We start from the raw sequence: 26,784 nt of genomic DNA on the forward strand, positions 1-26,784 counted from the left end.
CACTTTGTATCTCACCACAGAGTTTATTATATATACACGCGCTATACATTCATGGGACACACGGCAGCGGTGGGCCCTGCCCGCGCACCCTGCCCTGAGGAGGCTCCACGGGCCGGGCCCAGGCCACTCCCTGAGGGGACAGCCGGTGATGGCAACAGAACGCCGCTGTGTGCCACAGGGAAAGCGGCCGAGCCCGCGCTCGGCACACAGAAGGCACTTGGGTGATGCGGCACCTTGGCTCCTGGGGCTACTTCAGCCAGCTCCAGTCAAAACTCTGCAAAAAGTAGCAAAAAAACAACTGAGCGCAGGGTCCGTCTACTACATGTGTGTCTTGTTTGATGAAAAAAAAATCAATAATTAATCAATCCTTAGACAGGATGCTCTCAGGAGTTAACACAACGCAGCACAGCACAGCAGCTGGGCTCACTGAGCCCTGAGAGTCCATTCTAGTTTGGGAGATCATGGGATTCATTATCTCCCAACACATGGCCAATGGATGAGTGCACCCTCTCTCCTGTGAGGAAAGGCAGAAAGAATTTGGATTGTTCAGCCTGGAGAAGAGAAGCCTCACAGTGACCTAACTGTGGCTTTCCAGTGCCTGAAGAGGCTACAGGAAAAAGAGACTATTTCCATGGGCCTAGAGTAGCAGGACAAGGGGGAATGGCTACCAGGGCTAGGTAGGATTTTGGGAAGAAACATGCATCCATGCACAGTGGTACAGGCTGACTAGGGAAGCTGTGGCTGTCCCTGAATTCCTGGAAGTGTCCAAGGCCAGGCTGGATGGGGCTTGGAACAACCTGGTACCTTTTACTATTCAAGGAGTTCTCCATGTCCCCAGGGCACTGCTGGGTGTGCCCTGAAAGCCAGGTCCTGGCAGATACACCAGCACTTACCATCATGCTGCTCTGCTCCTGCCTCACCTCCTGCAGAATGCTGCTGAAGAGCTCGAGGTAATTCACATTCTCCCGGATCACATCAGCAAAATTTTCCCTGCAGGAAGAAAAAAACCCTAAGGTGATGGATTTCAAGCACCAAAGAGACATCCCCATCAAAATGTGCTGCACTGGGGAGAGGAAAAGAAAACCCCCACAAAACTAAACAACCCAAAAAAGTGATTCATAGTTTGTGCAGTGGTAGGTGGCACAGTCCTATAGAAGAGCATGTAGCATGTGGAACTGGCTCAGAAATAGAGAGCAGAAGTTTCTGAGTGGAGTTCAACCAAATCCCCGATTTTTTTAGAGCATTAGTGACACACAAACTCCCCAAACTTGTGTGGGAAGTTTAAAGCCCCTGAGATACTGAGCCAGCCACACTGAGCTCCCTGCAGTGGCTCCTCCCCCAGCAGCTCATACCCATCTTCGGGAGCTGCCAGCGAGGACAGAGGGTGAGGAGCTGCATTCCCTGAGGAGCTCTGGGGGAGCCACGTGGCTGCTGGAGTTGAGGCTGTCCCTTCCAGGCTAGAGCTGACCAGTGATCGAGAGGAGCTCTGAGTCTGGAAGAAAGAAATTGAAAATAATTTAGGCTTCAATGTTACCTAGGCAAGATTTGGGATTACACATGAGCACTGTTGGTAACACAGACACAGATGTGGGAACCAGGAGATGGCTTCAGGCACTGGAATTGACGCAAAAGAAGCAGAGGACTCTTTAAAACACTTTAAACTAACTAGGAAAGCACCTATTTAGCTTCTGCTTTTTCCATGTCAGACTGCCCTTCTCTGCAGGGATAAAAACAACCATGGTGCAGCAGTTACCCCTTTTTGCTGAGTTTGCTTTGACACCTCCAGGCTCGTGCACTGGAAGGAAGTGCAAACAAATAGTCCAGCAGCTACTCACACAAGCAATTTTCAGCAAATGCCATATTTCCCTTTGTCTTTTTCCCTGCATCTGCATCACTGAGTTGTCTGCTTCCTTGATGTTGTTTAGAGCCACTTCAATCTCAGGGAGCAGGTCAATGATCTTCTGTTTGCAGCCCAAGAGCTTGCTAGAATAAAAACCAAACACAAAATCACTTCCCAGCACATTCTGGCAAGACCAAAAGCCCACCCTGGGATTCAAGATACTCGAAAAATTAATGTACAAATCACTGTGGTATCTTCTCAGCTCTGTAACACTAGTACTTTTTTCCTTGAATATTTGAATTTCAACTTCCAACTGGCAGAATTTGCCTCATTTTAAAGTGAATGCTAACTGGATGCTAACTATCACATTTTTAAAAATTAAATGGAAACTCAACACAGACACAGAGGAACAGGATGCTATGAGAAATGTGGATGGAGATTTTTGGGCTCTGACCTCCACGGTTTTCCCTCTTTTCCTACTACAAAGCTCCAAATGCTACAAGTTGGATTTGTTTGAATTTTTTTGTCTGCATTAAGTACCTGAGGTGGCCAAAGAGCTCCTTGAGGACTCGGTCCTGGCTCTGTACTGTCTGCACAATGATCTTGACCATGTCTGTGCTGTCACTGTAGGCATGATCTGGAAGGGTCAGCAACCACCACATTAGTAAATCCTAACAGTATTTTCTGGGTGTCAGTTTCAACAATTAATCACGGGGTAAAAGTGTGAAACAGTTTTTAAATCATGTTCCATACCTGGAGGTCGTGTTTTTAATTGCTTGTATAGGTCTATGGCTCTCTGTTCCCTTTAAAAAGAAGAATATGATTCAGGCAGGTGTCAGCAGCCAGGTGACTCGAGAAAAAAAGCTTTGCAGTGAAGGGATGCCTTTCTGAATTCAGACACTGGACCTTCTCCTACAGCTGGTACACAAGCCTGGCCTTTGGAACACAGGGATGCTCTTTCTGTGATGGAATCCAACACTTCCCCAAAAGCTGTCTCACTTTTTCTCCAATTATGCAATTTCTTCTCAGAAAACCACACCAAGTGGAGCTTATTTTCAGTTTCAAATCTTTACATGGCTCAGCTGTGTTTTCTTTCCCCTGTATCTTTAATTATCCTATTTCATTTCTGAAACTGTGACTGCACAACTGCCTGAGAAATTCTTGTTCCTGTTCTGCATTTTTTGCCTGAATTTTAGTGATACTCTGTAAATGGCAAGAGACAGCTGCATCACAGGCAAGACAACTGTGCTTCTCTTCTTCCCATTAAATAAACATTGCTTATTTCAAATATTCCAAAAGCAGCCAAACTGAAAACTACTAGCCTTGAACAAAATCCTCCCTGTTCTAAATCCCAGCCTGTCAGAAATAAGCAGCAGTTTCCCAGCTCTGACCCTGGTCTGCAGTGGTGGAATTGCTTAAAAATAATGTTTAAGGAGGCATGATCCTGATTAGTTTGAGATGCTGATGCAGGAGGTGGCTTCTGCTTTGCACCACTTCCTCCCCTGTGCACCAGTTCTGCTGCAATTACACAGGATGAAAAGCAACTTAGCAAAGAGAGAGGGGGGAGAACATGCCAGGAGCAGGCACATTTCCTCCCTGAACAGTCAGACTTGTTCTGAAGAGCTCTTATTAGCAGATTTAATGGCTGTTCATTGCCACTTGTGTTCTCAGCAGCAGCCCAGTAACTGGTTCCTATGTCTTCTAAAGATCAGAATTACCATTTAGCTCTTTCATATTTTAAGACTTTTTTTTTTAAAAGTCAACTTTCCAAATATTCAAGCACCCATGAAATTATTTACCCTTGATTTGAAAATACTGATGGTATTTAACAGTGTTTTACAATGATCATGTAGTTTTCTCGCTCAACAGTAAGAAAGTCACTCCTCTCCAACATAAAAGGAAATCCCCAGCTGAGACCAAGATTTGTTTTAGTCCTGGGCTCTCCTAAGATGAGGTTTCACAGTTCAGAGACAGGGAAGTGTCCCACAAGTGGTGGGATCTTCCCTTCCACAAGCAAAATGATTTCAAATTGACCGTACACTACTCTGTACTTGCGGTTTGCATTTCAAAATCGGGGAGGGAACCAGCAACAGTGGGGAGAAAAGCCCCTGAGACACTGAAATACACAAAATCCAATCACATGCAGTAAAAATGAGAAGCACAGGACTTACAAGCTCTCCATGACCTCTCCTTGGCGCCTTGCATAGGGACTCTTCTGCAGCTCCACGATTTCCGTGTGCAGAGCCATGATCTGCTCATCCAGGTAGCCAATATCTTCAGCCTGAGGTGAAATGTGGGCACAGATCAGACTGAAGGAGAGAATCAAGGAGATAAAGATCCCCAGAAAACTTGTTTGGATAATGGGCTGACTGCCTGGAGAGTTCAGGAGACAAAAAAAGCTCTTTGACACAACGCTGCTACAATAATTGAGCTTTTTGTTCTCAGTGCATGGTATCATGTACAGCCAAACCTCTGACCACCAACACTAGCTGAGAAAAATCAGTTTCTTCATACATCATCTCCCTGTGTCTCTGGATTGCCTCCTAGACAGACTGAGATATCTATAGAGTGAAACATTTTCCATTCCTGATGAAGAGGCAGGGCTAGCAGAATAACAGAAGATAATTCTGATGGTCTGCCAAGTAAATATTGGGTGAGGTCCCTGGCTGTCTGGAAAAGGCCAGAGACAGCCTTGAATTATTCTTCTAGAAGAAGCCACCATTTTATCCATTCCTCAGATAACAAAGAAGAGATTACTTTTATTTAAAACCAATTTGCATATTTACTTGCAGCATGCCAGTGATTTATGTCTGTACCCCTCAGTGAAGTTCTGCAATTTTGAAATTGTTGCATAGCAAGTGATTTGGTTTCAGCTTCGGCAATGGGAATTTCTGTGTGCAGCAAATCCAGCCAGGAAGACTCCTGACCCATAGCAACATCATTTCTTTTGGGCAACAAGTAACAGGTCTCTGTGTTCCACTTTGCTTTTTAGAGAACTGAGTCTGGTGACTTTTGTTGTTTTTGTACAAATCCATTCAAACAACTTGATGACAGAAGACTGTGTCTTTTAAATGCACCTGCAATGATATTCCCACTCCCACAGCAGGCAGGACATGAAATGCTGCTGAAGGGACACAGCAGTGGCACATATGACACATTAAATCCCTGTCACAATCTCCCTCACACACAGGTGTGTGCAGATTCTTTAACATTCCCTACCTGTGCACACTGAGAGGCTTTCTCTTCCATTTCCTTCCAGGCTTTGAGCATCTTCTCTGAAGCTTAAGAAAAAAGAGAGTTGCTAATTTATAAAAAGACATTAAGACACAAAAATAAACCAAGACATGAACTTTACCTATATTAGTGCAATTCAAACATAAAGAACATGATGCTGAATCTCCTAGCAGGAGTCATGACCCAGAGATCACGGAGACAAAAAAGCTGCAACTCTGTGCTCAACTTTTAACTCACACACAAACCCTTTGGTAGCATTTCACTGCTTGCAATCACTGGCCTAAAACAACTCTGAGTCGTCAAACCCCACCATTAAAGCTCAACAACTGCCACTTTTGATTGAATACAGACTGTCCAAACCCAGTTCACAGTGTCTTTCCATCATCATCCTTCAGCCCAATCATAATTTTTTACTCAGGTTGCATTTTTTAGCCATATATATTCAAACTATGTGTCAATCTTGCTATTCTCTCCTGAACACTATTTCCTTCTGGGACACGAAACTGTAGCTGATGCTTTCTCAGTCCCTCTCTCATCCTGAAAAATGGTTTCCTGACAACGAGCACAGCAGCTTGCTAGCACTGTCAGCAAGTGCAGCAGCTCTTGGTGCTCAGTCAGAACTCCAAATGAAACAGACTCTGAATTAATAAATAGCAAATACTTACATCACCAGTACTATTAATGCTCCTGTTTTCTGTTCTCAGTGGAGAACAGCTGACCATCTGTCTCACCATCACTGAAGGTCTCCAAAAACATTCTGTTTTTTATCCTCCTGCCTTTGCTCCTGCCAAACTCCTCTCCTGCACCTCCCCTAGCTAAAATACACCCATAAAGATGCTGAGCTCCTTTAGAGCATCACAGGAGATACCCAGACAAGTATTCCCCAATACTTACATATGCCATAAGCCATCTGGTCACTGTATCTCTCCAGGTCAAGGCGAATGCTCTGGTGGAAGAATTCCAGCTTTGCTTTCAGCTGCTGGGATGCTGACACCATGTTGTTCTTCATTTTGATCAAGTTGGCGTTATACCGAAGGAGGCTGAGCCTAACAGATGGAACAAGGACAGCACACATGAGCTGGAAAGTCCACCTGGACTTAAAAAAGAGGAAATTCTGTTACCCTAAGGGCCACTGAGCACTGGCACAAGCTGCCCAGAAAGGTTGTGGAGTCTCCACCCTTGGAGATATTTGAGAGTTGTCTGGATGTGGTCCTTTTCCAGCATAGATTTGGCTGGAGTGCTTCCAGAGGTCCCCATTAACCTCAGCCATTCTGTGAGACACTGAGTATATTTAGGTGGCTTTTGGTTATTATCAATGTCAGCCATTACCCAGCACAGTCCCTGGAGTGGAATAAGCTCCCAGCCCAAATATGTTTTATAAGCTAAATGCACAGAACAGCAGAGGGCTGTAAAACTTTGAGGAACCAAAAGTCCCCAAGGTGCACGATTCCAGGGAAACAGAGCCTGTGCTGGCATAGCACTGATCCCTCCGAATGAGTGACAACTCACATGGCAGCTCTCTGTCCCTGGAAGAGCCTGCTGTAATCCTCCTTCAGCCCAATGATGTAGTGAACTGCTTCTGCCCACACCTTGCGCAGCTGAGGGATCGGCAGCTGGATTTTGCTGTCCTGGACTGAACACGGGAGAAACACAGTGCAGTGACAACTCTGGAAAAGGACAACATTCCTAATTCCTGCTTCAGGTGCCTAGGAAGCCAAATTCTGCTCAATTTCCAGGTGATGCGGCTGAAGCATTATGAGCTTTTCATGTCACAACTCCCCAGGTATTTGACAATCTTGACTGAGCTGGTAAAACCCCATGGTGAATTTTGGCCAAAAAACTCTTAAAGCCCAAGGTAGCAAATGTAGTTGCTCCATTTGATCCACTGATACTGGTTACTGTCCTGATCTGTTTCATCTGAAAATGTCTTCAAACCTTTTGCAGATTTCCTCTCAGATTTCCTGATGTAGACGTTTAAGGGGAAAAGATGCAGGTGCATTCCCAGACAGAGATGGGAACTGTCAGTACACTGAGTATCAATAAACATGGCGTAAAAATCCTTTGCTCCAAGGGATTCAGCACAATGGTGCCATGCAATGAGATTCATCAGAATAAAACAGTCCAGAACACAGAAAAACATGAGTGACACCAGAAGATGAGGAAAACCACTGGAGACAAGCCAAAGAAAATTAAGTTACTGCATGTCACAAGGCATTTTCTTTACATGCAGTATCCCAGAAGATGTTTCCTGTCCCTGACACTGCTTTTCTTTCACAGAGGTGCAGAAGGACATTCATACAAATACAGATTTATGATAAATAAACATTCACAGAGGTCTATTAGTTCATGCAATGACTGCTGTCATCTCAAGAGGCAAGCAGGGGAAGCAGCAAGCAGAGAAGCAGCTTCTTAAAAGCACAAACTGTTGATGCCAGGGCTCTGACATCAGGACAAGGTGTTAGGCTGCTTCAGGTTCTTAAATGATTCTCTTTGAATCAGACAGAGCCCTTCAAGACAACACACAGGGTTTCATAAAGCAGATTTCATTTTGCATGAGAACAGCACTTCTCCAGCACACTCACCAATGTAGTTGACACAGTCAGACAGACTCCGAGAAGCAAAGGGGCCATCATAGACAGTTTTGCTTTTATCAAACAAATAGACCATGTAGCTGTCCCAGCCTCTCTGGGAAGAAAACAGAAGAGAATATAAGCAAGAGAAACCCCAAACAGCTCCTACTAAACCAGTACATCATGAACTAATTATTGTGGGCAATCTCTCTCACCAAGTGCCTTAAAAAATTTCTTTTGATAGATCCTACAGGAAGACAGAACTCTTTGCTAGCAATTAATTGAATATTTAGGCAGAGAACAAGTACAGAATTAAAGTTACTACATTTACGGAGCAAACTGTCTCCTGTGGGAGAAGATTTAGACAATTTATCTTCCTTAAGACTTTAAATCTCCTGAGAATAAGAAAGACATGAACAGAATCCTTCTCACCACACCATCAATAACACATTGGGAAGCAGGTTTACGAGGGTCCAGGCAAATCCCTGTTTCCAACAGCAGCTCCTGATTTCCAGTGCTTATTCCAGTTTCAAACTCAATGCGATTCTGAAGGGAATGAAGGCTTTCCTCAGGATGCAAAAGGAAGGATACAATCTTGGCAGAGGTCATGTTTAGGATGTGTACTATCTGTAAAAAGAGGACAAGTAGATTACAAATCCTTGGATATCAAAGACAAAGGCACACAAGCCTGGGACGGAGCACAGGAGCAGAATGGGAGCATCATTTGGTTTTAATTACCACAATAATAAATTCAGGAGCCCCATATAAAAATCTCAAAGCCTGGGCCTGTAACTTTTAGTGTCAGAGAAAACAACAATCCAACGCCCTTCACAAGCCCTGCTGCAGCTTAATTACATCAAAAGAATGGAGACAAAATTATCCTCCTGTTTATACACAGACTTGTCTTGGCTAGTCTGACTCCAGCAAAGCTCGAGTAATTATTTGAAGAGGAAAAATCAGGTGAATGTCACCTCTGTTCTACTACAGTCATTACTACCACAGTACATGAATACCTGGAGGTCACAGCATCAACAGTGAAGTCTGGGAAAACTGTTATTACAAGTATTAAACCCTTATTTGGTCCTGGCGAGCCCTTTCCAAGGCAACAAACAGTAATACAGGATCATGCTTCTACTCCAAATATAAAGCTAGGGGAGAATTTAATTGCAGGAGATGTTTTGTCTTCCAGCATGACAGGTTGTATATGCACTCACTTCCTGATACCAAGAAAAACAATTCCTCCTGACCCTGGAAGCTGGATGATACCAGGATTACAGCTTTGCTCCACTGAATACACTCTCTGTCCTCTGGGATGCTTTCAGAAGGCCTTTAAACCCAGTAGTAGCCCCCACTCACCTTCAGATTCAGTATGTGATCCATTATTAGGAAACACCTCGGACGACTGGTCTCAGGATCTGAACCTCCACCCCTCTGCTGTGGATCCCAATTCAGCATCAGCTGCAACCAGTTCTCCATGGGTTCTACAATCAAACTAAAGCAGAAGGGCTGTAAGAAAGGGGAGGCCATCACCAGGCAGAAGCAGCCCAGTTTCCTGGTCTCCTTGTGTGCTCTGTTCAACAGGCTCTGACCATCTTTGTGAGCAACAGGCACCAGAGAGCCCAAAGTATCCAAAAAAGAGCCACTGGCTACGGGCTATCCCTTAACAGCAAACAGCAACTTGCCAGGAATTTGAAACACCCTGGAGAAAGAAGGAGAAGCTCTCAATGTTTGGGATAAAGAGGGAAGAGCCCTCAGTTTAGAAGGCCAGAACTGTCCCTCTGTGATGAGGACACACATACCTGCAGAGGCTGTGAGGCTGTGGCAGGTGGGCGCTGAAGCGAACCTCCCCGTTCATCTCTTCAGAGGCAAAGATGTGCTTTGGGTCCTTCTTCTTGATTTTTTCATGCCTGGAAAGTAAAATCCTTTGTGTATATACTGAGGAGTGCTACTTTTGTAAGGGAGCAACCAAAGACAGCAAAAAGTGCCAGTGTCCAGCAGCTTTAGAAAACAAACTCATCTTTCAGGACAAAGATGCCATTTTCAAGCTACCCAGAACATCCCAATGTGGAAGAGAGGAGTCCTTCTAATTAACTCTGCCTCTGGAAAGATTTACCTCTTCTCTTGTTCTAGCAGAAACACAAGTTTCCTGTTTTTTTCCTGTTTCAGAACCACCCTTTTAAAAACCAAGCAAACATACAGTCCAGACACAGCAAGACAAGCAGAAACTTCCATATAAAGATTAAAGTCTTTCAGCACAGTTTTAAGCACTAACACTTCCAAGCACTTCTACCAGAATAAGTGTCTTACCAGGCAAATGGCTGTAGATTATGTAAGAAAGGTCTAAATCCTGCAATGCATTCAAACACCATTGTCCCAAAGCTCCAGTAATCAACAGTAACCGAGTAGCATTTGTTCTCAAAGAGCTCTGGAGCCTAAAAACGATCACAAAAAGACACTCTGACTGTGGTATTTCCTTCCATTTCTGCAGAGACAAAGCTGCATCCACGTGTGTCTCCCTGAGACAGGACACCCTTGGGACAGGTCCCCAGGATCTCCATTTTTGGAGGTTTCGGCCCTTGCCAAGCCAAGTCACAGCTGCCCTGCCCCAGGACTAAAAAACAGTCCTACCAGATATTGCAATGTTCCAACAAACGAAGTGCATAAACTTCCTTGATCCAGATCCTTTGCATATCCCAGGTCTATTATTTTGTGAACAATCTGCAAACAGTTTAAACAGTTCATCAGAAGAGCAAATGCTGAGGAAAAAAAACCACCAAACAAACCAAAATCTGCTCAGTGACAGGCAGAGAATACTCTCAAGAGGAAAACCAGAATGGAAATTATGGAGAAAGTCCATGGCAAAGCTTCAGCAACAGTGGTGAAGCTTTTAGTAAATGTACAGTTGAGTTTTCAGTCCAGTTCAATGTGACAACTTCCAGAAATGACAGTGGAAACACACTGACCACCTGACTTACCTTCCCACCTTCATCCTGAAGAACAATATTTTCAGGCTTTAAATCTCTGTGTATAATTCTGTTCTCATGCAAATACTGGATACCAGATCCTGAAAGACATGTGTTTGTTTTAAAAGAAAATAAAATTCACATTGATTAAACATACATCTGGAAAAAAAAAACTAATACTGGGAAGCAAGTTCCCAGCCTTCCACAATTTGTCACCACTCACTTCCATATTTAACAGCTTCCAAACCTGTGTTTCTTCTACACTGTATTATCACATCTTTGCAAAGACATGACAAAGACATTCAACACATTATGGAAAAAACACAAAAACTAAACAACATTCTGGAAGGGGAAAAAGGATAAAGGAATTCAGCTGGAAGTCCTCTTGAGCACTGAAAGGACAGAAGTCCAGGCAAGTACTTTAAAATACTTTCTCATGCCAAAACCAGCTCCTCCTACATGCAGTGGCAGGTTATCTGTAAGAGAATTAAGAAAACAAGGAGCTTTCCTGGAAAACCTTTTCCCTAGAGGAACCCAGGCATTACCCTTTATCAGACAGCTCTTCCTTCCCATGGTGTCCAAAAAAACAGGTACTTCCCAATGAGCCTGACTTTTTTTTCATACCCTGTTCATTTCAGTTCCCTTTTCATGGTTAGCTGAAAAAGGCAAATGCCACTACACTTAAAAAAGAAAAAAACAAAAAAAAAACAAACCAAACAAAAAGAAAGCACTAACTACATACCAATGTCACTAAGCAGAGAAAGGATTTGACTTTCCTTCAGCCCACAGCAGTTTTCTGGTTTGTTTAGCAACTACAAAAAAGCAAAAGGTGTTCAGACCCATTCAGACCCACCCTTACAACAGTTAACAGCAAAATACAACATTTTCCATCCCCTGCTAAAACTACCCAGTAAACAAGCACAGCTCAAGGATCACTCCAGCTGAATGAGGCAGTTGACTTTGTGCAATAATATCATGGCAAAGAAGATAAATAAAACGAAAATCCAGAAAGCAAGGGGTTAGGAGACAAAGGCAGAGCCACAGGGCAGCAGGCAAGGGAGGCTTCCCCTCAGCACTGTCTTAATGAGCTGTCAATAAAAGCAGCCTCAGCAATTTCTGACTTTTATTGCACTCAAGACTTTTAGAGATGACTGAGGTGCCTCAGCCCTCACGATGGATTAACAAGGAGAAATTAATAGTAAAGTCAAACACAAATGATGCCAAACAAAAGAAAGGTTTAAAGAACACAATCAGAAATTATTTTTTTTTTCCTTTGAGGAACAAAGCACATTACTTCCTAAATTGTTTCAGCATCTATGCCACACCTAAGAATTCATCAGAAATGAAGTGACCAAGCAATGCATCGCAAGTAGAGCTAATTTCTCAGAGTCTCTAATCTACCTTCAGGGATTCTCCAAACTTTTACTGCAATAATACAATTACCAGATGTCTCTGAGAATGTGGCCAGATGTGTGCATCTGCAACCCCCACATGCTTTTTCACATATGCCCCTTCTTTTACTGAGACTTAAACCTTAAATGTGTCTCTCAGACTGTTTTTAACAACTCAAAACCACATAATGAGATGGGATAACTACATTCACCAACTGCTCATGTTCCCCAGGGCTGTTTAACACCAGTAACAAACACTACAGAAAAATGAGTTTCCTGATCATGTAGATGAGATGATTTCTAAACAAATCCTAATTTGACAAGGATTTGCTGCTTCACCCCTACAGAAGTTGCTGCTTCCTGAATCCAGCTGTAGTGGAAAGGGAGCATAAACTCTATCAGGTCATGAAGCCACTGCCTGGGGAACTACTGAAAGGCTCCTTTATTTTTGGTGTTGCCAGTGCACAGATTGACAGTTCCCAGTTCAGCAGGAATAGCAAAGGTTCAGAATCCCCAGAGGTCCCAGTCCAGCACTAATAGGCTCATTTCCCGGTGCTGAGAGCAACATAACACTGGATACATGTGAGTCCAAACCAGTCAGACTCTGAACAGATGGAGACACAGCAGCAAACAAGCCAAACGTGCTGGGTGTCAGCAGCTGCACTAATGCTAAAGCAGTTCCACAAAGGGACAGGATAAGAGTATCTGCCCTTGGGTTGCCCTCTGGCTTCAAAAACACAAGCCTTGTTTGCCACACATGATTTTTTCCCACCCTGCATTTACTTCCTCACACCTGTACCCAAAAAGAGAAGCACCACAGAGGAGAGACCTGGTTACAGGAGCAGCACTACCATGCCTTGTTTGGGTTTGTGTTGTTTTTTTATTGAAAGCAAAGCAGGCATTACCTTGCGGAGGTCACCCCCCGAGCAATACTCCATGGCCAGCAGAGGAACATCATTAACCAGGAAGTTCATCTCCTCGGGAACTTCACAGGCTTTGACCACGTTGGGATGATTCAGCCTAAGCACATGGAGAGCTGGATGAAAACTCTCTCGGGAGATGAGACAACGGACTGCAATGCAATCATGTTTTATGTGACAGGGACAGCTCCTGTTCTCCACAGGAATCCTTGCTCACTCATCAGCTGGTACCTATCAGTACTCAAATGCATAAAATCCATACCTTGGGAGTACACAACAAAGTGATGAGCAGAAACCATGTCTCAAAGCAAAGGTACAGGACTCTGATGATGGGGATCCAGATCCAAGTTCTGAATTCTTACACAGTCCTGGCAAAGTCATTACGTGTGTGTGCGCGTGTGTGCTGCTGTATGTAGGAACAGACTCCCCCTGGCCCAAGTGTTTCACAAGAATCCCTTAAAACACCTGTGTAACTGCACCAGGCAGGTGAAAGCCACATTCAGAGGGCAAAACTAACCTCTGCAGCTGAATTCAAACAGCTGCTTCCTGACTGTCTCTAATACATGCTACTCTTAGGAATAAATTAGATATCCAGAAGGAAATGAAAGCAAATTAATTCTCCCTACATCTTCCAAAGCCTCTGTGAACCAATGCAAGAGCACCTTGTGACTCAGTGGCTCTTTTCAGCAACCAAATCAGACATAACCAAGTCTTGACTTACACATTCACGTTCCCTGTGAGTGGCTTCCCCGCACATCATGGCACACAGTGAGCAGATGAGAGTAACAAAGCCACTGCAGGAGCTCAGAAAAGCCCTGAATAGCAGGGTCACTGCAGGCTTGGGGAGGACAACTCAGAGCACCCCACTAGTGGGACAGAGGATTTCCACTCCAGGATCTATCTTTCTCTCTCGGGAGCAGTTCTGTGAGACCCAAACACCAAGAGGCAGCCCCCGCATCCATGAGACCAAAGCTGCCCAGCCCTGTTTCACCTGCTGGAGAGGGAGGGTGGGCAGCACAGAATATGGACTTTCTCACGAGGAAATATAAGGAGAATTTATTCTTTACATTCGGCAATGTAACAATAAAAAAAAACAAAAAAAAAACAAAAAAAACCCAGCAATTCCAGGATCCCCTGGTTGCTAGATCAGAAACAAAAGTACCGCCGGTATGGGAATACGTGGGCGTTCCCAAATCACAACATCAAATCTCAGCCCACAGGGCGGTGTGAGTTTGGAGGAATTTCGGATGAGCGAACAGCCCAAGCAGCACAACAGGGCAGGGGGCCTGGGGATCGTCAGCTCCCAAGCCAAGGCATGAGCTGGGACGTTGGGATGAGACATAAACCACCACAGGCATGCCAGGTGACAAGCGGTCCAGGCGCTGACCCGCTGCTGTCCCCACTCCCACCCTGGTTCAGCAGCCAAGGCACCAGCCGTCCCCACAGCACAGTCCCATCTTCCCAGCCGTTCCAGGGGCTGACTCCCCGCACTCCCCTCTCCCGGCCGGTCCGTGGACTGACCCCAGCCGTCCCTTCTCCCCGTCTGTCCGGTGCCGCCGGGCCGGGCCGGGCCGAGCCGAGCCGTGCCGGCCCGCCCGCACTCACTTCTTCATGATGTCGATCTCGTGACACCAGCGGTCCTTGTTTTTGACGCTGAGCTCCAGCCGGCACGACTTGATGGCCACGCGGTCGCCCGAGTCCTGCGGGACACAGCGCCGTCAGCCGCCCCGGCCCGGCCGTGCCCTCCCCGCCGCCCGGCCCGGCCCCACCTGGTGCTGGTACAGGCACACGTTGCCGAAGCCGCCGGTGCCCAGGCGGTCGCGCATCTCCCAGGGCCCGCAGCCGCCGGCCGGGTGCCCGCGCAGCGCCGCCCCACCGGGGGCCCGCTCGCCGGCGGCGGGCGCGGGGGGACCGCCCCGCTCCATGGCTCGGCCGCTCGCTCCGGCACTCCGCCTTTATTGCCGCGTCACCGCCCGGCGCCGCCCGCGCCCGCCCGGGGCCGCCGCCGGCAGCGCCGCCTCAGTCCCGGAGGGAGAAGTCGAAGGGCTCGAACTCGCGGCGGAAGGCGCGGGCCTGCGCCGCCTCCTCGGGCCGCTGGGCGGCGCACTGCCGCCAGTCCGCGCGCTGCGGCTGCGCCAGCAGCGCCTCGCTCGCCAGCACCTCCCTGCAACGACAGCGCCGTGACGTCACCGCGGCGTCGCGAAACGGCACCGCGGCGTCACGTCGGGGGCGGGGCGGGCGCGCACCTGCCGAACTGCAGCGGGAAGCGGCCGCGGATGCGGTGGAAAAGCTTCTCCCCCGTGTCCAGCTCCACGTAGAAGTACGGCGTCCCCGGCTGAGCCACCTGCGCGTTGGGAATCATGGAACCACAGAGTCAGTTCGGCTGCAAAACACCTCCGAGACCATCAAGTCTAACATGTGACCGATCACCACTGGTTAACTACAGCATGGCACTAAATGCCACCTCCAGTCTGTACCCTAAGCACCTCCAGGGCTGCTGCCTCCACCACCTCCCTGGGCAGCCCCTTCCGATGCCTAAACGCCCTTCCTGTGCATAAAGGTGGGAAGAGACATTGGCTCCAAGAGCTACCAGGTGACAGGGAGACCCTCTCCACAGCCAGTTCAGGGGCTGGGGACCCAGCTGTCCCCATGCCATGGTCCTCTCTCCTGGGAGGATACTTGGAAAACCAACCCACAAACTTCCTGAGCTCAGTGCCTGACCTCAAACAATACCTTCCATGAGAGGATGGAGCAGTGGGTCACTCCCTGCTGGGATCACTTATGATATTTTGTGGCTTAATTCTGCCACGACTGACTAAATGAGAACCAGGGAGGTCTAGTCATTCCTAACCTCATCTAGGCCGCTCCAGCCTAGTACAGCACATTTTTGGAGGAAGAAGCCATGCTCGAATTTCTCAGCTGAGAAATCATCTGTTGCTCATGGGAACTTCACTCAGAGAACACCTCTGTTACAATTCCAAATCAAATCCATGAGGTTCTGCCTCCAACAGCTTAACCCCACCCCACAGAGTGACTTCAGAGGGGAACAGCTGCTCAGGCAGGACAGGGGGAGTGAAGAGGTGAAATGTGACCCCATACTTGTGCGATATCCGAGTGCTCTGGGATTTCTAGCAGTTCAATCTGCTGTTCCTGTGCTTGTGTAATAAAGGCCTCCTTGATGTCTTCAGAAGTACAAAGGTCCAGTGGAACAGGAATCACCTGGAGAGGAAGGACATTTCCATAAAAGAAGACGAGACGATCCATTTGCAGAAAAGCCATCAGTCCATCACTGGAGCTCGTGGGCTCCTCAGTACAGCTCAGCCTCATCACACAAGACAGGGGAGCACCCATCTCTACAGGCTTAAACTTATGAGACTTTTTTTCCTGTAGGAGCTGGACAGAGAGCTGAAAACTCAAGCTTGAAAGTTCTCAGCACAGTCCCTCTCCTTTCTCATCTCTGTGGTAGTTCTGCTACAGCTCTGATACACTTACAGACCTGCCACACACAGCAACCACCACAATAAACCCTGAAACTACTCTTTCAATTCATTTGGAATTTATATTCAGTGTAAGTTTATGTTTTCCCACAGCAACACCCAAACCATACCTGTAGCTGCAGATGCTGACTCCTGTAGTTTCTTTCAAATAGCACATATCTCTTTCCCTTGCTTCTGAAAAATTCCTTTAGGGCAGCCTTGTACTTGGTCACTTCTTCCAGCACCTCTGAAGATAAGTCCACCACTGACTGATAGTGCCCAATTGGCAAAATCAGGACATGGTCAGGTGACAAACCCCCTTTGGCCAGGGCAAGGTAGCACTAGAGTGAAACAACACACACCAGTTACTCACTGTGCTGTAGGAATTTACTCTCTGACTACTCATTCTGAGTAGCCCCCAGCCTCAGACACAGAAGAGTCTTCTATGCTCCTTATTAGGGATTGTTTATTAGCCATTTTATTTGAATTTATTTTTACACTGAATTTATTAATCGCTAGAGGAATGAGAAACAGCCAAAGTAACTGCCAAAGGAACAAAAAAAAAAAGGTATCTTTTCAATGCCAGAGAATGCCTTGTCTGTAGGGAAGCTGCTGAGCAAACTTCACCACTGAGGCAGGAATTTCTTATTCTGACACAGTGATCTACTTAAAATTTTAAACTAAGCCTGTGGACAAACTTTTAAGTGGATTATGCTATACAGGAGCAGTAACTTTAAGCAAAGTCCATAAAACAATGATGGACTGAGCTTCAAAGTCCACATCTCCAAGTACATCTTGGAGATATCTTCTTTTTCATTTCTATAGAAGAAAACTGTAACCAGCCATTCCAGAGAGATCTGGCACTGGTGCATCCTGCTGCCAAAGCAAGTTCTAGCTCACTTGCAGCTGGAAAAGTTTTTCCAGATGGTAACAGAGGGCTGACACCGCAAAAAGTATTCCGGCACTGGAATCCAGCTCTGCTCCTGGAACAAAACTGGACCACACTTGACTTTCTAAGAGTTTATGTGCTTGTAGAGGAGATGCAAAGAAACTGAAAGCAAACCAAAGAGCCAGCTGCAAATAAAGTTTGTTTGTTCTAAATTTAAAATTGGAGATCGGTATTTTGTTTCGCCATGCCTTAGCATAGTTCTGACCTAGCAAAGCCCATGCTGCAGATACTTACATGTGTGCCAATACTGACAACCAAGTGCTTCTCCACCTCTGGGCTGGCCAGGCAGAACCAGCAGGGCCCTGTGGGCTGAGCTTTGTCGGGAAAGAAAACAAGGATTAACAAAAGGAATATTTGCCAGGATACAATCTGGTAGTTTTCAGTCACCCTTCCCAGTTTACAAAGCGCTGAAGGCATCAGAAGGACACAGCTCTAGCCAGGAAAATTCCAGCAAGACAGGAGGTGGTAGTAGTCACACTCTGCCATTCTCCTGGAAAGCTATAACCTCATGAAAGAGGAGTATAGTAGTTCCAGGAGTCAGTGGTTGCAGCTTGCCAATAAGAAAACACCAGCAGATTTAAGCAAATAAATAAAAATGAGGTAAAATACTGCACAGGTAAAGACAAGGGCAGATGCTGTCAAACACACTGGTCAGTTCTGGCCTATCCATTACACCCAAAACACCTGGATTCACACCCAAACTGTGATACCTGAGCTGAGCTTTTTGGAAGTGCCATGTCTGGTTCAGATGGTAAATGCCATCAGCCCAACCACAAATACCACGGACCCAAAGAGCTTTGAAACTATGCTCTCAACCCTTCTTTCACCTACTGAAGCCTATCTTCCCTTGGAAACAAGGGACCCCTCATCCTCCTGCACTCCCCCAGCAGCTGGCAGTGACAGAGCTCTCTGGCCAGCTGACACCTACAGCTCAACAGCTTGAGGAACAACTTGGAGTGATGTGGTCCATCCAAAGACTCGAGGGAAGAGCTCAGGAACAAAGCATCCTCACACTTACGGGGTTTCTTGGCTTGCTTAGGTTGGGAGTCCCCTCTCTCCTTCCCATCTGAGGGACGTTTCTTTCCCTGATGCTTGTTCAAGTCAAAGAAAAACTGACAAGCGGGTTCTTCCTGTTTAGGAAATGAAAAGTGAACAGGAGGTTCAGTTAGAACTGCATCATGGAAAGTCACAGGATATTTAAGAATTAGATTTTCCCTGAAGAGCTGTGAACCACTTTTGAAAAGCAGCAATACCACAGAATCTCTGAGGCTGGAAAAGCCCTCCCAGCCCATGGAGCCCACGCTGGGATCCCCACCTTGTCCCCAGCCCAGAGCACTGAGTGCCACATCCAGCCCTTCCTTGGACACCTCCAGGGACGGGCACTCCAAACCTCCCCGGGCAGCCCCCTGCCAAGGCCTGAGCACACTTTCCAGGAGGAAATGCTTCTTAATATCCTGGAACAGAATGACCTGTTCTCCTAGTAATGCAGCAGACTTTGCCTGCTTCAGTCAGGGAAAAACTTCTGGAAGAGCTGCCCTTAATCTCCTATGTCAGCCTTATGCTGAACATTCAGAATTGCCTAGTTTTATGAGTTTTTCAGAGCTTTTCATTTCCCAGCCAGTGCCAAAAGAATGGCTTAATTTCTTAGAGATGTTAACCTGGCACAGACTCACCAGAGGTTGAAAACATTTGACTGAGTTATCCCATACAGCCATATGCCATTAGAAAGCTTTAATACTGAAAAGGAAAAAACTGTCCTCATCTTTCTTACAGTCCTCCTTTAAGAAGTGAAAGGCCACAATAAAGTCTCCCTGGAGCATTCTCTTCTCCAGGCTGAACATCCCCAGCTCTTCCAGCCTGTCTCCACAGTCGAGTTTTGGACAGAGACATCCCAAAGGAAAACTCAAGCAGTGTTGTGAGTACAGAGAGTGAACCAGGAATGCACAGGTGGAGGAGCACAGGGCAGTACCTCTGCAGAGAGCGGGGCTTTGCTCTTGGGAGCCTCCTTCCTCAACTTCCGGTAGGGATTTTCAGTGACATCCTGAGGCTGCTTCACCAGCTCTGCGGGGTCCATTGAGCTCATGGGCACGATGCTGAAGGCGTAGAGGTACTGCAACAAACACAGGAGCTCAGGTGCAAGCAGCTCCTGCCATGAACTCTTGAGGAGATCACTTATAAACTAAGACACCCCAAAACAGTTCCACACCACTCAGCACATCGGTGTTTGTGCCAAGACAGGGCAAGGAAAAACACATTCCCTGTGCCAGCGTCCCACCCAGGAGTTTATGGAGTGCATCCTTGACCCCTGCCCATTTCCAGGCCTCCTTTCTGGCCTTTTCTGTTTCCAGGGCTGGATCCTCTACATTTTTAATTACCAACCAGTATTTCATAACTTTCTTAAGGGGAGAAGAGAAACAGGTTGAAAACCTCATGCCAGAAGTTGGTTATTTTCAGTGGTTTGTGCCACAGAACAACGTGCAGCCCCTACCGTTCTCACGTAACAGGCAAATGGCTCCTATTTCTCAGGTGAGACAGATACCTCCACTTCAGCCAAGCTTTTAAGTGCCTGATGTCATCCTCTAACTGGTCTCACTGCCCTATTATTGTACTTGAGAAAAGAAGAAAGACTCAGGGATGTCAGTACCTTTTTCTTGCCTGTATTGCCAACATCAGCAAGTGCAATAAACCTGGTCACATGCTGTGGGGTCTCCTGTAGCACCATGTGATTCCTGTAAGGAAGCAAAACCTGGCTGTACTGGCACATCAACTATTGAAAGAACAGTGGGAGAACCCCTGTCTGCCATGAAGATACTCAGACAGCACACCAGTCCTCCCCTATTCCTTCAAAACTGAACCCTTACTTGAAAATAAGAGAGATTTCACATGATTTTACAAACCTGTAAGGAAGTCTTTCATAATAGGCCTTCTCCAGGGCAGCAAAATGGTACCTTGGTTTGAGACTTGCAGCTAGATCTGATACTAACTTGGAGCCACACTTCTTGGTATCTATTTCTCCCTACAAAACACAAACCAAGCTTTATTTAAACCTCTCAAAGAGCAGGGAAAAGAAAGGTTTAATCTACTTCTTGATACACTCCAGTGAGTACATTTCCAGAAAATTCATGCCAAGGGAAGCCAAACACAGAATGATATTAAACAACCAGAGAATGTCCATGGGAACTTCCGAGATCTGAGTCTTCTTTTTAAGCCAGAAAATTCCAACTAATTGTTTCTCTACAACTCCCAAGGGGCAACAGGGTTGGTTATTATGCTCTGAGGGAAGGGTCCTCATGCATGTAACTGAAGACTGTATCTCTTTTTGGATGTTGGATGAAACTGAGAGGAAGCAAAAAATGTTTTTTTGTCACATGTGTGGCCTTAATGTCCAGACAGGTTTCAAATCATTTGAAAATCACTTCTGATGAGGAACGTTAACACAACAAAATTGAAACAACACAAATGAAACAACACCCTCAAAATCCAGACTGAGGAAGAACCAGACCACCTGACTGCTATGTAGGAAGCAAACAAAAATCAAATTTAAAAAATGGCAGGGACAGATAAAATGCCCTGAAGTCTCACAGATCCCCCTCCCTTCAGTTCTTCTCTGAAGAACCAGAACATCTGCTCTCCTGTTTTTACTCCCAGCTTACTCAAGCACTCAGAGAGGGTGGACCACAGAAAGGCAAGAAACCCCGGGAACAGAACACTCACCGCACTGTTGGCAAAAGTCCCCACGTCTCTGGGCCAGGGGGATGTCAGCAATATATCCACACCCCTGAAGTTTGGGGTTGACAGCAGAGACGTTTTCAGCTCGGCCACGTCTTTGGCGCTGAAGCTGTGGGCGGGTGCCGGCTGCTGCTGCGCCTCGGTGCCGCTCAGGTACGCGATCTGCAGCCCCGAGCAGCCACTGTACACACCCCTGCGGCCTGCAGCAACACACACACACAGCCCCGAGCTGCAGGCAGGGCAGGGCAGGGCAGGGCAGGAACATCCCCATGGACACGGCAGCAGCAGTCCTGACTTGCTGCCGCTGCAGCCATCCTCACAGGCAGCTCATTTTCTGTGCCCATGGCAGCGGTATCAGTAGGTGCCGCAGCTCAAAACCAACCCTGCCCAAAATGGAGCTCTTCAGACAAGCCCCAGTTTTCCCCCCTCTTCCCTGCCACTTTGCTTCCCAAAAACTCATCCACAGCAATACGAAGTCTCAGCAAAAAAACCTAATCCCTCTACTTTGTTATAATTTTGGTCTAGTGACAATTCTGATAAGAAACAGGTTTTTCCTTTCAGCTTTGCTACACTTGTTACCTCTGCTACTCCAGCACAGCCACACAGCAAAATCATATTCAAACCTTCTCCAACAGAGACAAGCACTCTTTGAGAATAAGATTCCCTCAAAGAACAGGCTCTTGCAACCACTTGGTCAGCAATTTCAGTATCAGAAAAACAAAAGAAAAAACAAATCAAGAAAGCAGGGGTTTCCTTCACATTTTACGCAGATTGTACCAACATCAAGTTCAACTCCAGTTTGAACACCAGGATAAAAAAATGCCACTTAAAACTCCCAGAAAAAGGAAGGTGTTAAAGTGGGGAGATAAGAGAACGTTCATGAAAGCCCCAGCAGGCAAAGGCAGTTCCCTGATCCGAAATCCCCTGCAGCCTTACCCAGGTAAGTGATGTTCTCAGCTAGCTCACAGCCACTGATGTCCGGGAAATAGCTCAGGGTGTCCTGGTTGTTAGCACCAAGCACGTAGGTTGGGATCGGAGCTGAGGGAGAAAACCTCGTGCATTCAGTGAGCTTTAATTCCAATGCACCAGCCCCAGCCCACACTGCCCCATCCAGGAAACCCCATCCAGTCAGACCCTCCACCACACTTTGGGAGCAATGAGCACAGGACAAGAAATCTTCCTGCAGAGTGAGTCCCCAGGCTGGCGTTCCCACAGCTGCAGGTGGTGAACAACCTCTGTTCCATCCACATTGCCCTCCCCAGTGATGCACAGCCCTAAAGCCAAGGGTGTTCCAAACAAACTCATCTTTCCTTCCTGTGTGGGGTTTCCCTGCTGCAGTATAACTGCTTTAATACCACAGTGCCCAGCCATGGCTCCTAAATTCCAAGGTGAGCTGAGAAGCAGTGCCAGCCCCCCGGATGACACCACCCTCCTTCCTTACCTTTCTTGGCTCCTGTGCAGTACTCGGCCCATTCTGCCTCAGAAGTAGAGCCAAAGAAATTCCCGACGCACAAAAGCATCTAAAAACATCAGATAAAGCTGGAGTTGTCATTTCACCACAGACAGAACACACACAAAGGCTTTGCTAGCACCACTTCGGCAGCATTTGGCTTGCTGAAGCGAAGAGACTGCTCTGTGTTTATCTGTGTCAAACGCAATATCAACGGGTTTAAAAGGACAAGCAGCTGCTCTCCCGCCTTCTATGCGCAGATCACGGCTCCTCCCAATCATTTGGTGTTGGACAGGGAGCGTTAAGTGGCTGCAAACCCCTTCTCACACCGAGCAGAAAGAGAAGGGTCGCTGTCGCGGAGGGGAAGGCACAGCAGGACCCCCCCCCCCCCCGGAGCACCGCCGGCACATCTCCCGCACAAGAACCCCATCCCCAGCCAGCTCCGGCCTCGTCAGTCTCGGGCCGAGAATAGGAACCCCGCGGGAACGGCACCCCCCCACCTTCCCCCCACAAGCCCCACAAGCCTTACGTCGAAGCGGCCGCTCTTGGCCTGGATGGCGCGGACCCGCCCGAAGATCGCCTCCAGCCGCCCCTCCACGTCGCCACACGCCAGCCTGCGGGACACCGCGCGGTAAGAGAGGCCGTCACCACACAGTCAGGCCCGGCACCATCACAACCTCAGCAGACCCTACCACCATCCCGTGTCCTGTCCCGCCCCGTCCTCCTCCCGTCCCACTCACACGCGCAGCGGTGCCGCCGCCATCACGAAGATGGTCCACCCGAACCTCCCGCCACTTCCGGGCGCGCCGCTCAAAGCGCTCCGCCACATCCGGGTGTGGCGCCCAAAGCGCTCCGCCACTTCCGGGTGTGCCGCCCAAAGCGCTCCGCCGGTTGCCGGGTGGGCGGTACCCGAAGGCTGACACAACGAGCGGGAATCACCGGGAACTTTAAATCCTGGTGTCCGCAGGGAATCGCGAATGTTCCCTGTGTGTGTTGTTTTTATCTTGGTGTGTTAGTGCTCCGGTCAGTGTTGGCACTAAATTTGGAAAACTCGTGAAGAAGTAGAAGAGGTGATTGGGTAAAAGAGGGGTCGTTGTCTCAGAAATTACTGAAATAATCACTGCAGGTGACTATTTACACCGACTAATTATTATAATGTTCATTACAAATATAAATGCATGTAAACACTGTATTTCGATATATGTATATAATTATTACGGTGAGCTGTACCAAAACAAACAATCAGGCTGTAAACACCAGCCAAGCTCTCCAGTATTTAACAGCTTTTACAGTATTTTGTTGCAATAATGCCTTATAAATAAACAATACCTTACAAATAGCTTTTATAGGGGATTTTTAAATTAAATGTTTATCTGTTTTTATTAAGATTTTACTGTGTTACCATCTGAATTCTGTAACCAGGAGCTGAAATCTGAGTTGATGCTGTTGGGATTTGTTCCTTCAGTGGTATTGGGACTAAACCGTTCCACATTTCGACAAGAGAAATGTAAAGCAGTAACTTCTGTTTTCTGCATCTCACCTTGCCTGAATGAACCACAAAATAATCATGGAATGGTTTGGGTGGGAAGGGGCCTTAAAGCCCATCCAGTTCCACCTCCTGCCATGGGCAGGGACACCTTCCACTGTCCCAGCCTGCTCCAAGCCCCATCCACCTGGCCTTGGACACTGCCAGGGATCCAAGGGCAGCCACAGCTTCTCTGACCGCCCTGTGCCAGGGCCTCGTCACTCCCAAAAGCCAGCAAAACCGACTGTTTACCGGGGAGAAGTGGGAAGCCCAGGAGGAGTCCCTTTAATTTATTTTATTGACAGTAACTGAACCAAAGCGCACGCTCACGCGCTCACCGGCGGCTCCAGCGCCTCACAGAGGTCCCAACGCGCCCTGACGGGCCAGGGCGCGCCCCGCTCCTGCCTCGCTCCCGGCCCGATCCCATCAACTCCAGCAGGTCATGGACGCCACCCAACAAAGAGCTCCGCGTCGTCCCGAGCCCTCCAAAAGGCGGGGAGGCGGCCGCACGGCTCGGCGGGGCCGGCCCTCAGCTTCCCTCCAACATGGCCGGCTCCCCACCTCCCCTCAGCGGCGCCTCCCCTCACCCTTCCCCCAACATGGCGGCCCCTCCTCCTCCTCTCAGCATCGGCACCGCCCCTCAGCTTCCCCGGCGGGCTCTTCCCGCCCGGCGCAGCCGCGGAGGAGCAGCCCGGGAGGGGAGCGGGCGGGAAGGGTGTTTCGGCGTCGCTGCCGGCGCGGTGCGATGTCGCTGCCGCAGCAGTGCGAGGCCGCGTTCGGCACCGCGGACCTGTACGGCGTGCTGGGCGTGCGGCCCAGCGCGTCCGCGCAGGAGATCCGCCGCGGCTACCACCGCGCCTCGCTGCGCCTGCACCCCGACCGCGTCCCGGCCGAGCAGAAGGAGGAGGCCACGCGCCGCTTCCAGGTGAGGAGGGACGGAGGGAGAGAGGGAAGGAAGGAGGTGACGGTGGCCGCGACTGAGATTGGCTTCAAATGAGACCGACCCACTGCCCCACAAGCGACTAATCCTCTGTCCCCTGAGCGACTGATCCGCTATCCCCGAGTGACCAACCCCGACCCCGGGTGACCACCCCACTGCCCATCCCCCGGGTGACCAACCCCGACCCCGGGTGACCAACCCCTACCCCGGGTGACCACCCCACTGACCATCCCCCGGGTGACCAACCCCGACTCTGCCTGCCCTACCCAGTGCCCCCTAAGTGACTGATTGTGGGTGACTGACCCCCGAGTGACCGCTCCCCGAGCGACCTCCCAGCCACCCCTGGGTCCCCTTGCAGATCCTGGGTAAGGTGTACGCCGTGCTGAGCGACGAGAAGCAGCGCGAAGTGTACGATGAGACGGGCATGGTGGACGAGGACGCCGAGGCGCTGCAGGACGGGCGGGACTGGCTGGAGTACTGGCAGCTGCTCTTCAAGGTGAGGATGATATGGGGCTGGGAGATTGAAGAACGCTGCGTTGTTCGGTTTTATGCGTTTTCTCTTAAATTCTCCCGGTGAGTAAGTCCTGTAACTCACAAAACATCGCCTCTTCGCTCCAGGTCACTGTGAAAGACATCGAAGACTTCCAGAAGAGCTACAAAGACTCGGAGGAAGAGCTGGCTGATGTGAAGGCAGCGTACATGAATTTCAAGGGTGACATGGATCGGATCATGGAGTCCGTGATGTGTGCAGACTACACGGATGAGCCCAGGATACGGGAAATGATCGAACAAGCCATCGACTCCGGGGAGCTCCCATCCTACAAGGCTTTTGTTAGGGAGTCGAAGAAGAAGATGATGGCCAGAAGAAAGAGGGTAGGTTGCAGCAGTTGATTACCATAACCTTTTTTCCCTTGGCATCTTGTTCCCGAGATGTTTGTCACAGGATTGCTGGGTTACACACCTTGCTGTTCACATCTGGTCACCTGTGGTCATCAGCCCCCCACCCCAAATCATTGTGAAAGGCTTTTCAACTTTATTTCCCTATTGTACACACAACGGCTTATCATAGTTTTGTGTGTCCCTGCATTTATCTACAAAGCTGCAAGTTAACAAAAACAAGTGGTGAAAATACATTTTGGTTGACTTCTGGCAGGTGTGAAACTGCTCTGGCCTGAATGGACTCTTGTGTGCTTTTGGACATTTTGTAGAATGTTATATGCTCATCACAGTAACCTTTAAGTTAATGTAGTATCTGCCAAGACCAAAAAAAAAGTGGGAAGAGGAACAGGGACAAACATCTGTGAAAGAGCAGAAGAACTTCCTGCTCTGCTAAATGGTGGAAGCAGAATGGCCTTCCCTTGCCTGGGTCCTTATCTGTGGCCAAATTTGGAAACCCTCTGCACTTCCCTGCAGCTATTTGTATACAGATGCTTAAAAAAGCATTTGGTAACTCCTATAAGAGTTAGATAACATGCAAAATAGTTATTTAAAAAAACCTCATTTGCTCTTTCAGGCAGAAAAAGAAGCTAAAGAGGCAGAAAAGACTAAAGATGAACTGGGCCTTGATGGAGAAAATGACTTGCAGGCGCTGATTAAAGTAAGGCTCCTTCTTTTTGTTGCAGATAATTTTGTTACTGGCTTATAATTGTGTTTTCCTGAGTGTCTCTGATTTTGGATCCTTGCAACTCTTCTGAATTTCTGAGGTTAAGACCTGGCCTTAATGTTAACTACATGCTTTGAGTACAGTACAGATTTTATTACCTGTGTCTTTTAAAAATTTGCAAGAGTTAAATGTTT

The 26,784-nt window shown here is 47.9% G+C and overlaps 3 protein-coding genes across 4 annotated transcripts; 1 reads left to right on the top strand and 2 right to left on the bottom strand.

Moving 5' to 3' along the window:
- Positions 1 to 86: 86 nt before the first annotated feature.
- CHUK (component of inhibitor of nuclear factor kappa B kinase complex) lies at positions 87 to 14,981 on the bottom strand. Its single transcript, XM_062496963.1, has 21 exons — positions 14,688 to 14,981; positions 14,524 to 14,618; positions 12,904 to 13,018; positions 11,350 to 11,419; positions 10,620 to 10,708; positions 10,273 to 10,362; positions 9,952 to 10,076; positions 9,444 to 9,551; positions 9,001 to 9,136; positions 8,077 to 8,271; positions 7,657 to 7,759; positions 6,584 to 6,707; positions 5,969 to 6,120; positions 5,060 to 5,121; positions 4,012 to 4,121; positions 2,594 to 2,643; positions 2,381 to 2,477; positions 1,836 to 1,983; positions 1,353 to 1,492; positions 894 to 990; positions 87 to 274 (listed from the first exon to the last, which is right to left on the bottom strand). Exons 1-21 carry the CDS (start codon positions 14,841 to 14,843, stop codon positions 248 to 250), a joined length of 2,289 nt encoding a protein of 762 aa, XP_062352947.1. The 5' UTR covers positions 14,844 to 14,981; the 3' UTR covers positions 87 to 247.
- CWF19L1 (CWF19 like cell cycle control factor 1) lies at positions 14,938 to 23,308 on the bottom strand. 2 transcript variants are annotated; one of them, XM_062496965.1, is made up of 14 exons: positions 23,263 to 23,308; positions 23,052 to 23,136; positions 22,514 to 22,592; positions 22,009 to 22,110; positions 21,058 to 21,272; positions 20,241 to 20,359; positions 19,988 to 20,072; positions 19,313 to 19,453; positions 18,362 to 18,473; positions 17,578 to 17,657; positions 16,526 to 16,735; positions 16,018 to 16,137; positions 15,165 to 15,262; positions 14,938 to 15,082 (listed from the first exon to the last, which is right to left on the bottom strand). In XM_062496965.1, exons 1-14 carry the CDS (start codon positions 23,283 to 23,285, stop codon positions 14,938 to 14,940), a joined length of 1,614 nt encoding a protein of 537 aa, XP_062352949.1. In that variant the 5' UTR covers positions 23,286 to 23,308. The 2 variants fall into 2 exon arrangements, with proteins under 2 accessions (XP_062352949.1, XP_062352950.1); XM_062496966.1 differs by lacking the exon at positions 16,018 to 16,137.
- Positions 23,309 to 24,736: 1,428 nt separating this feature from the next.
- Positions 24,737 to 25,878, top strand: DNAJC9 (DnaJ heat shock protein family (Hsp40) member C9). Its single transcript, XM_062496910.1, has 3 exons — positions 24,737 to 24,972; positions 25,346 to 25,483; positions 25,606 to 25,878. Exons 1-3 carry the CDS (start codon positions 24,793 to 24,795, stop codon positions 25,876 to 25,878), a joined length of 591 nt encoding a protein of 196 aa, XP_062352894.1. The 5' UTR covers positions 24,737 to 24,792.
- The last annotated feature ends 906 nt before the right edge of the window (positions 25,879 to 26,784 follow it).

The sequence above is a fragment of the Cinclus cinclus genome, chromosome 7 (assembly GCF_963662255.1).
Source record: "Cinclus cinclus chromosome 7, bCinCin1.1, whole genome shotgun sequence".
Classification (NCBI taxonomy): Eukaryota; Metazoa; Chordata; class Aves; order Passeriformes; family Cinclidae; genus Cinclus; species Cinclus cinclus.

Coding starts and splice junctions, on each gene's coding strand:
- CHUK (XM_062496963.1), bottom strand. CDS start 14,843: ATGGAGCGGGGCGGTCCCCCCGCGCCCGCCGCCGGCGAGCGGGCCCCC. Junction 9,552..9,951: donor AATCTACAGCCATTTGCCTG/GTAAGACACTTA, acceptor TTTACTTTCCAG/GCATGAAAAAATCAAGAAGA. Junction 2,644..4,011: donor GGAGAGGTCATGGAGAGCTT/GTAAGTCCTGTG, acceptor TTCTTTTTAAAG/GGAACAGAGAGCCATAGACC.
- CWF19L1 (XM_062496965.1), bottom strand. CDS start 23,285: ATGGCGGCGGCACCGCTGCGCGT. Junction 22,111..22,513: donor CTGCACAGGAGCCAAGAAAG/GTAAGGAAGGAG, acceptor TTTCTCCCTCAG/CTCCGATCCCAACCTACGTG. Junction 17,658..18,361: donor TAAGCAAGCCAAGAAACCCC/GTAAGTGTGAGG, acceptor TTCCCGACAAAG/CTCAGCCCACAGGGCCCTGC.
- DNAJC9 (XM_062496910.1), top strand. CDS start 24,793: ATGTCGCTGCCGCAGCAGTGCGAGGCCGCGTTCGGCACCGCGGACCTG. Junction 24,973..25,345: donor AGGCCACGCGCCGCTTCCAG/GTGAGGAGGGAC, acceptor GTCCCCTTGCAG/ATCCTGGGTAAGGTGTACGC. Junction 25,484..25,605: donor ACTGGCAGCTGCTCTTCAAG/GTGAGGATGATA, acceptor TCTTCGCTCCAG/GTCACTGTGAAAGACATCGA.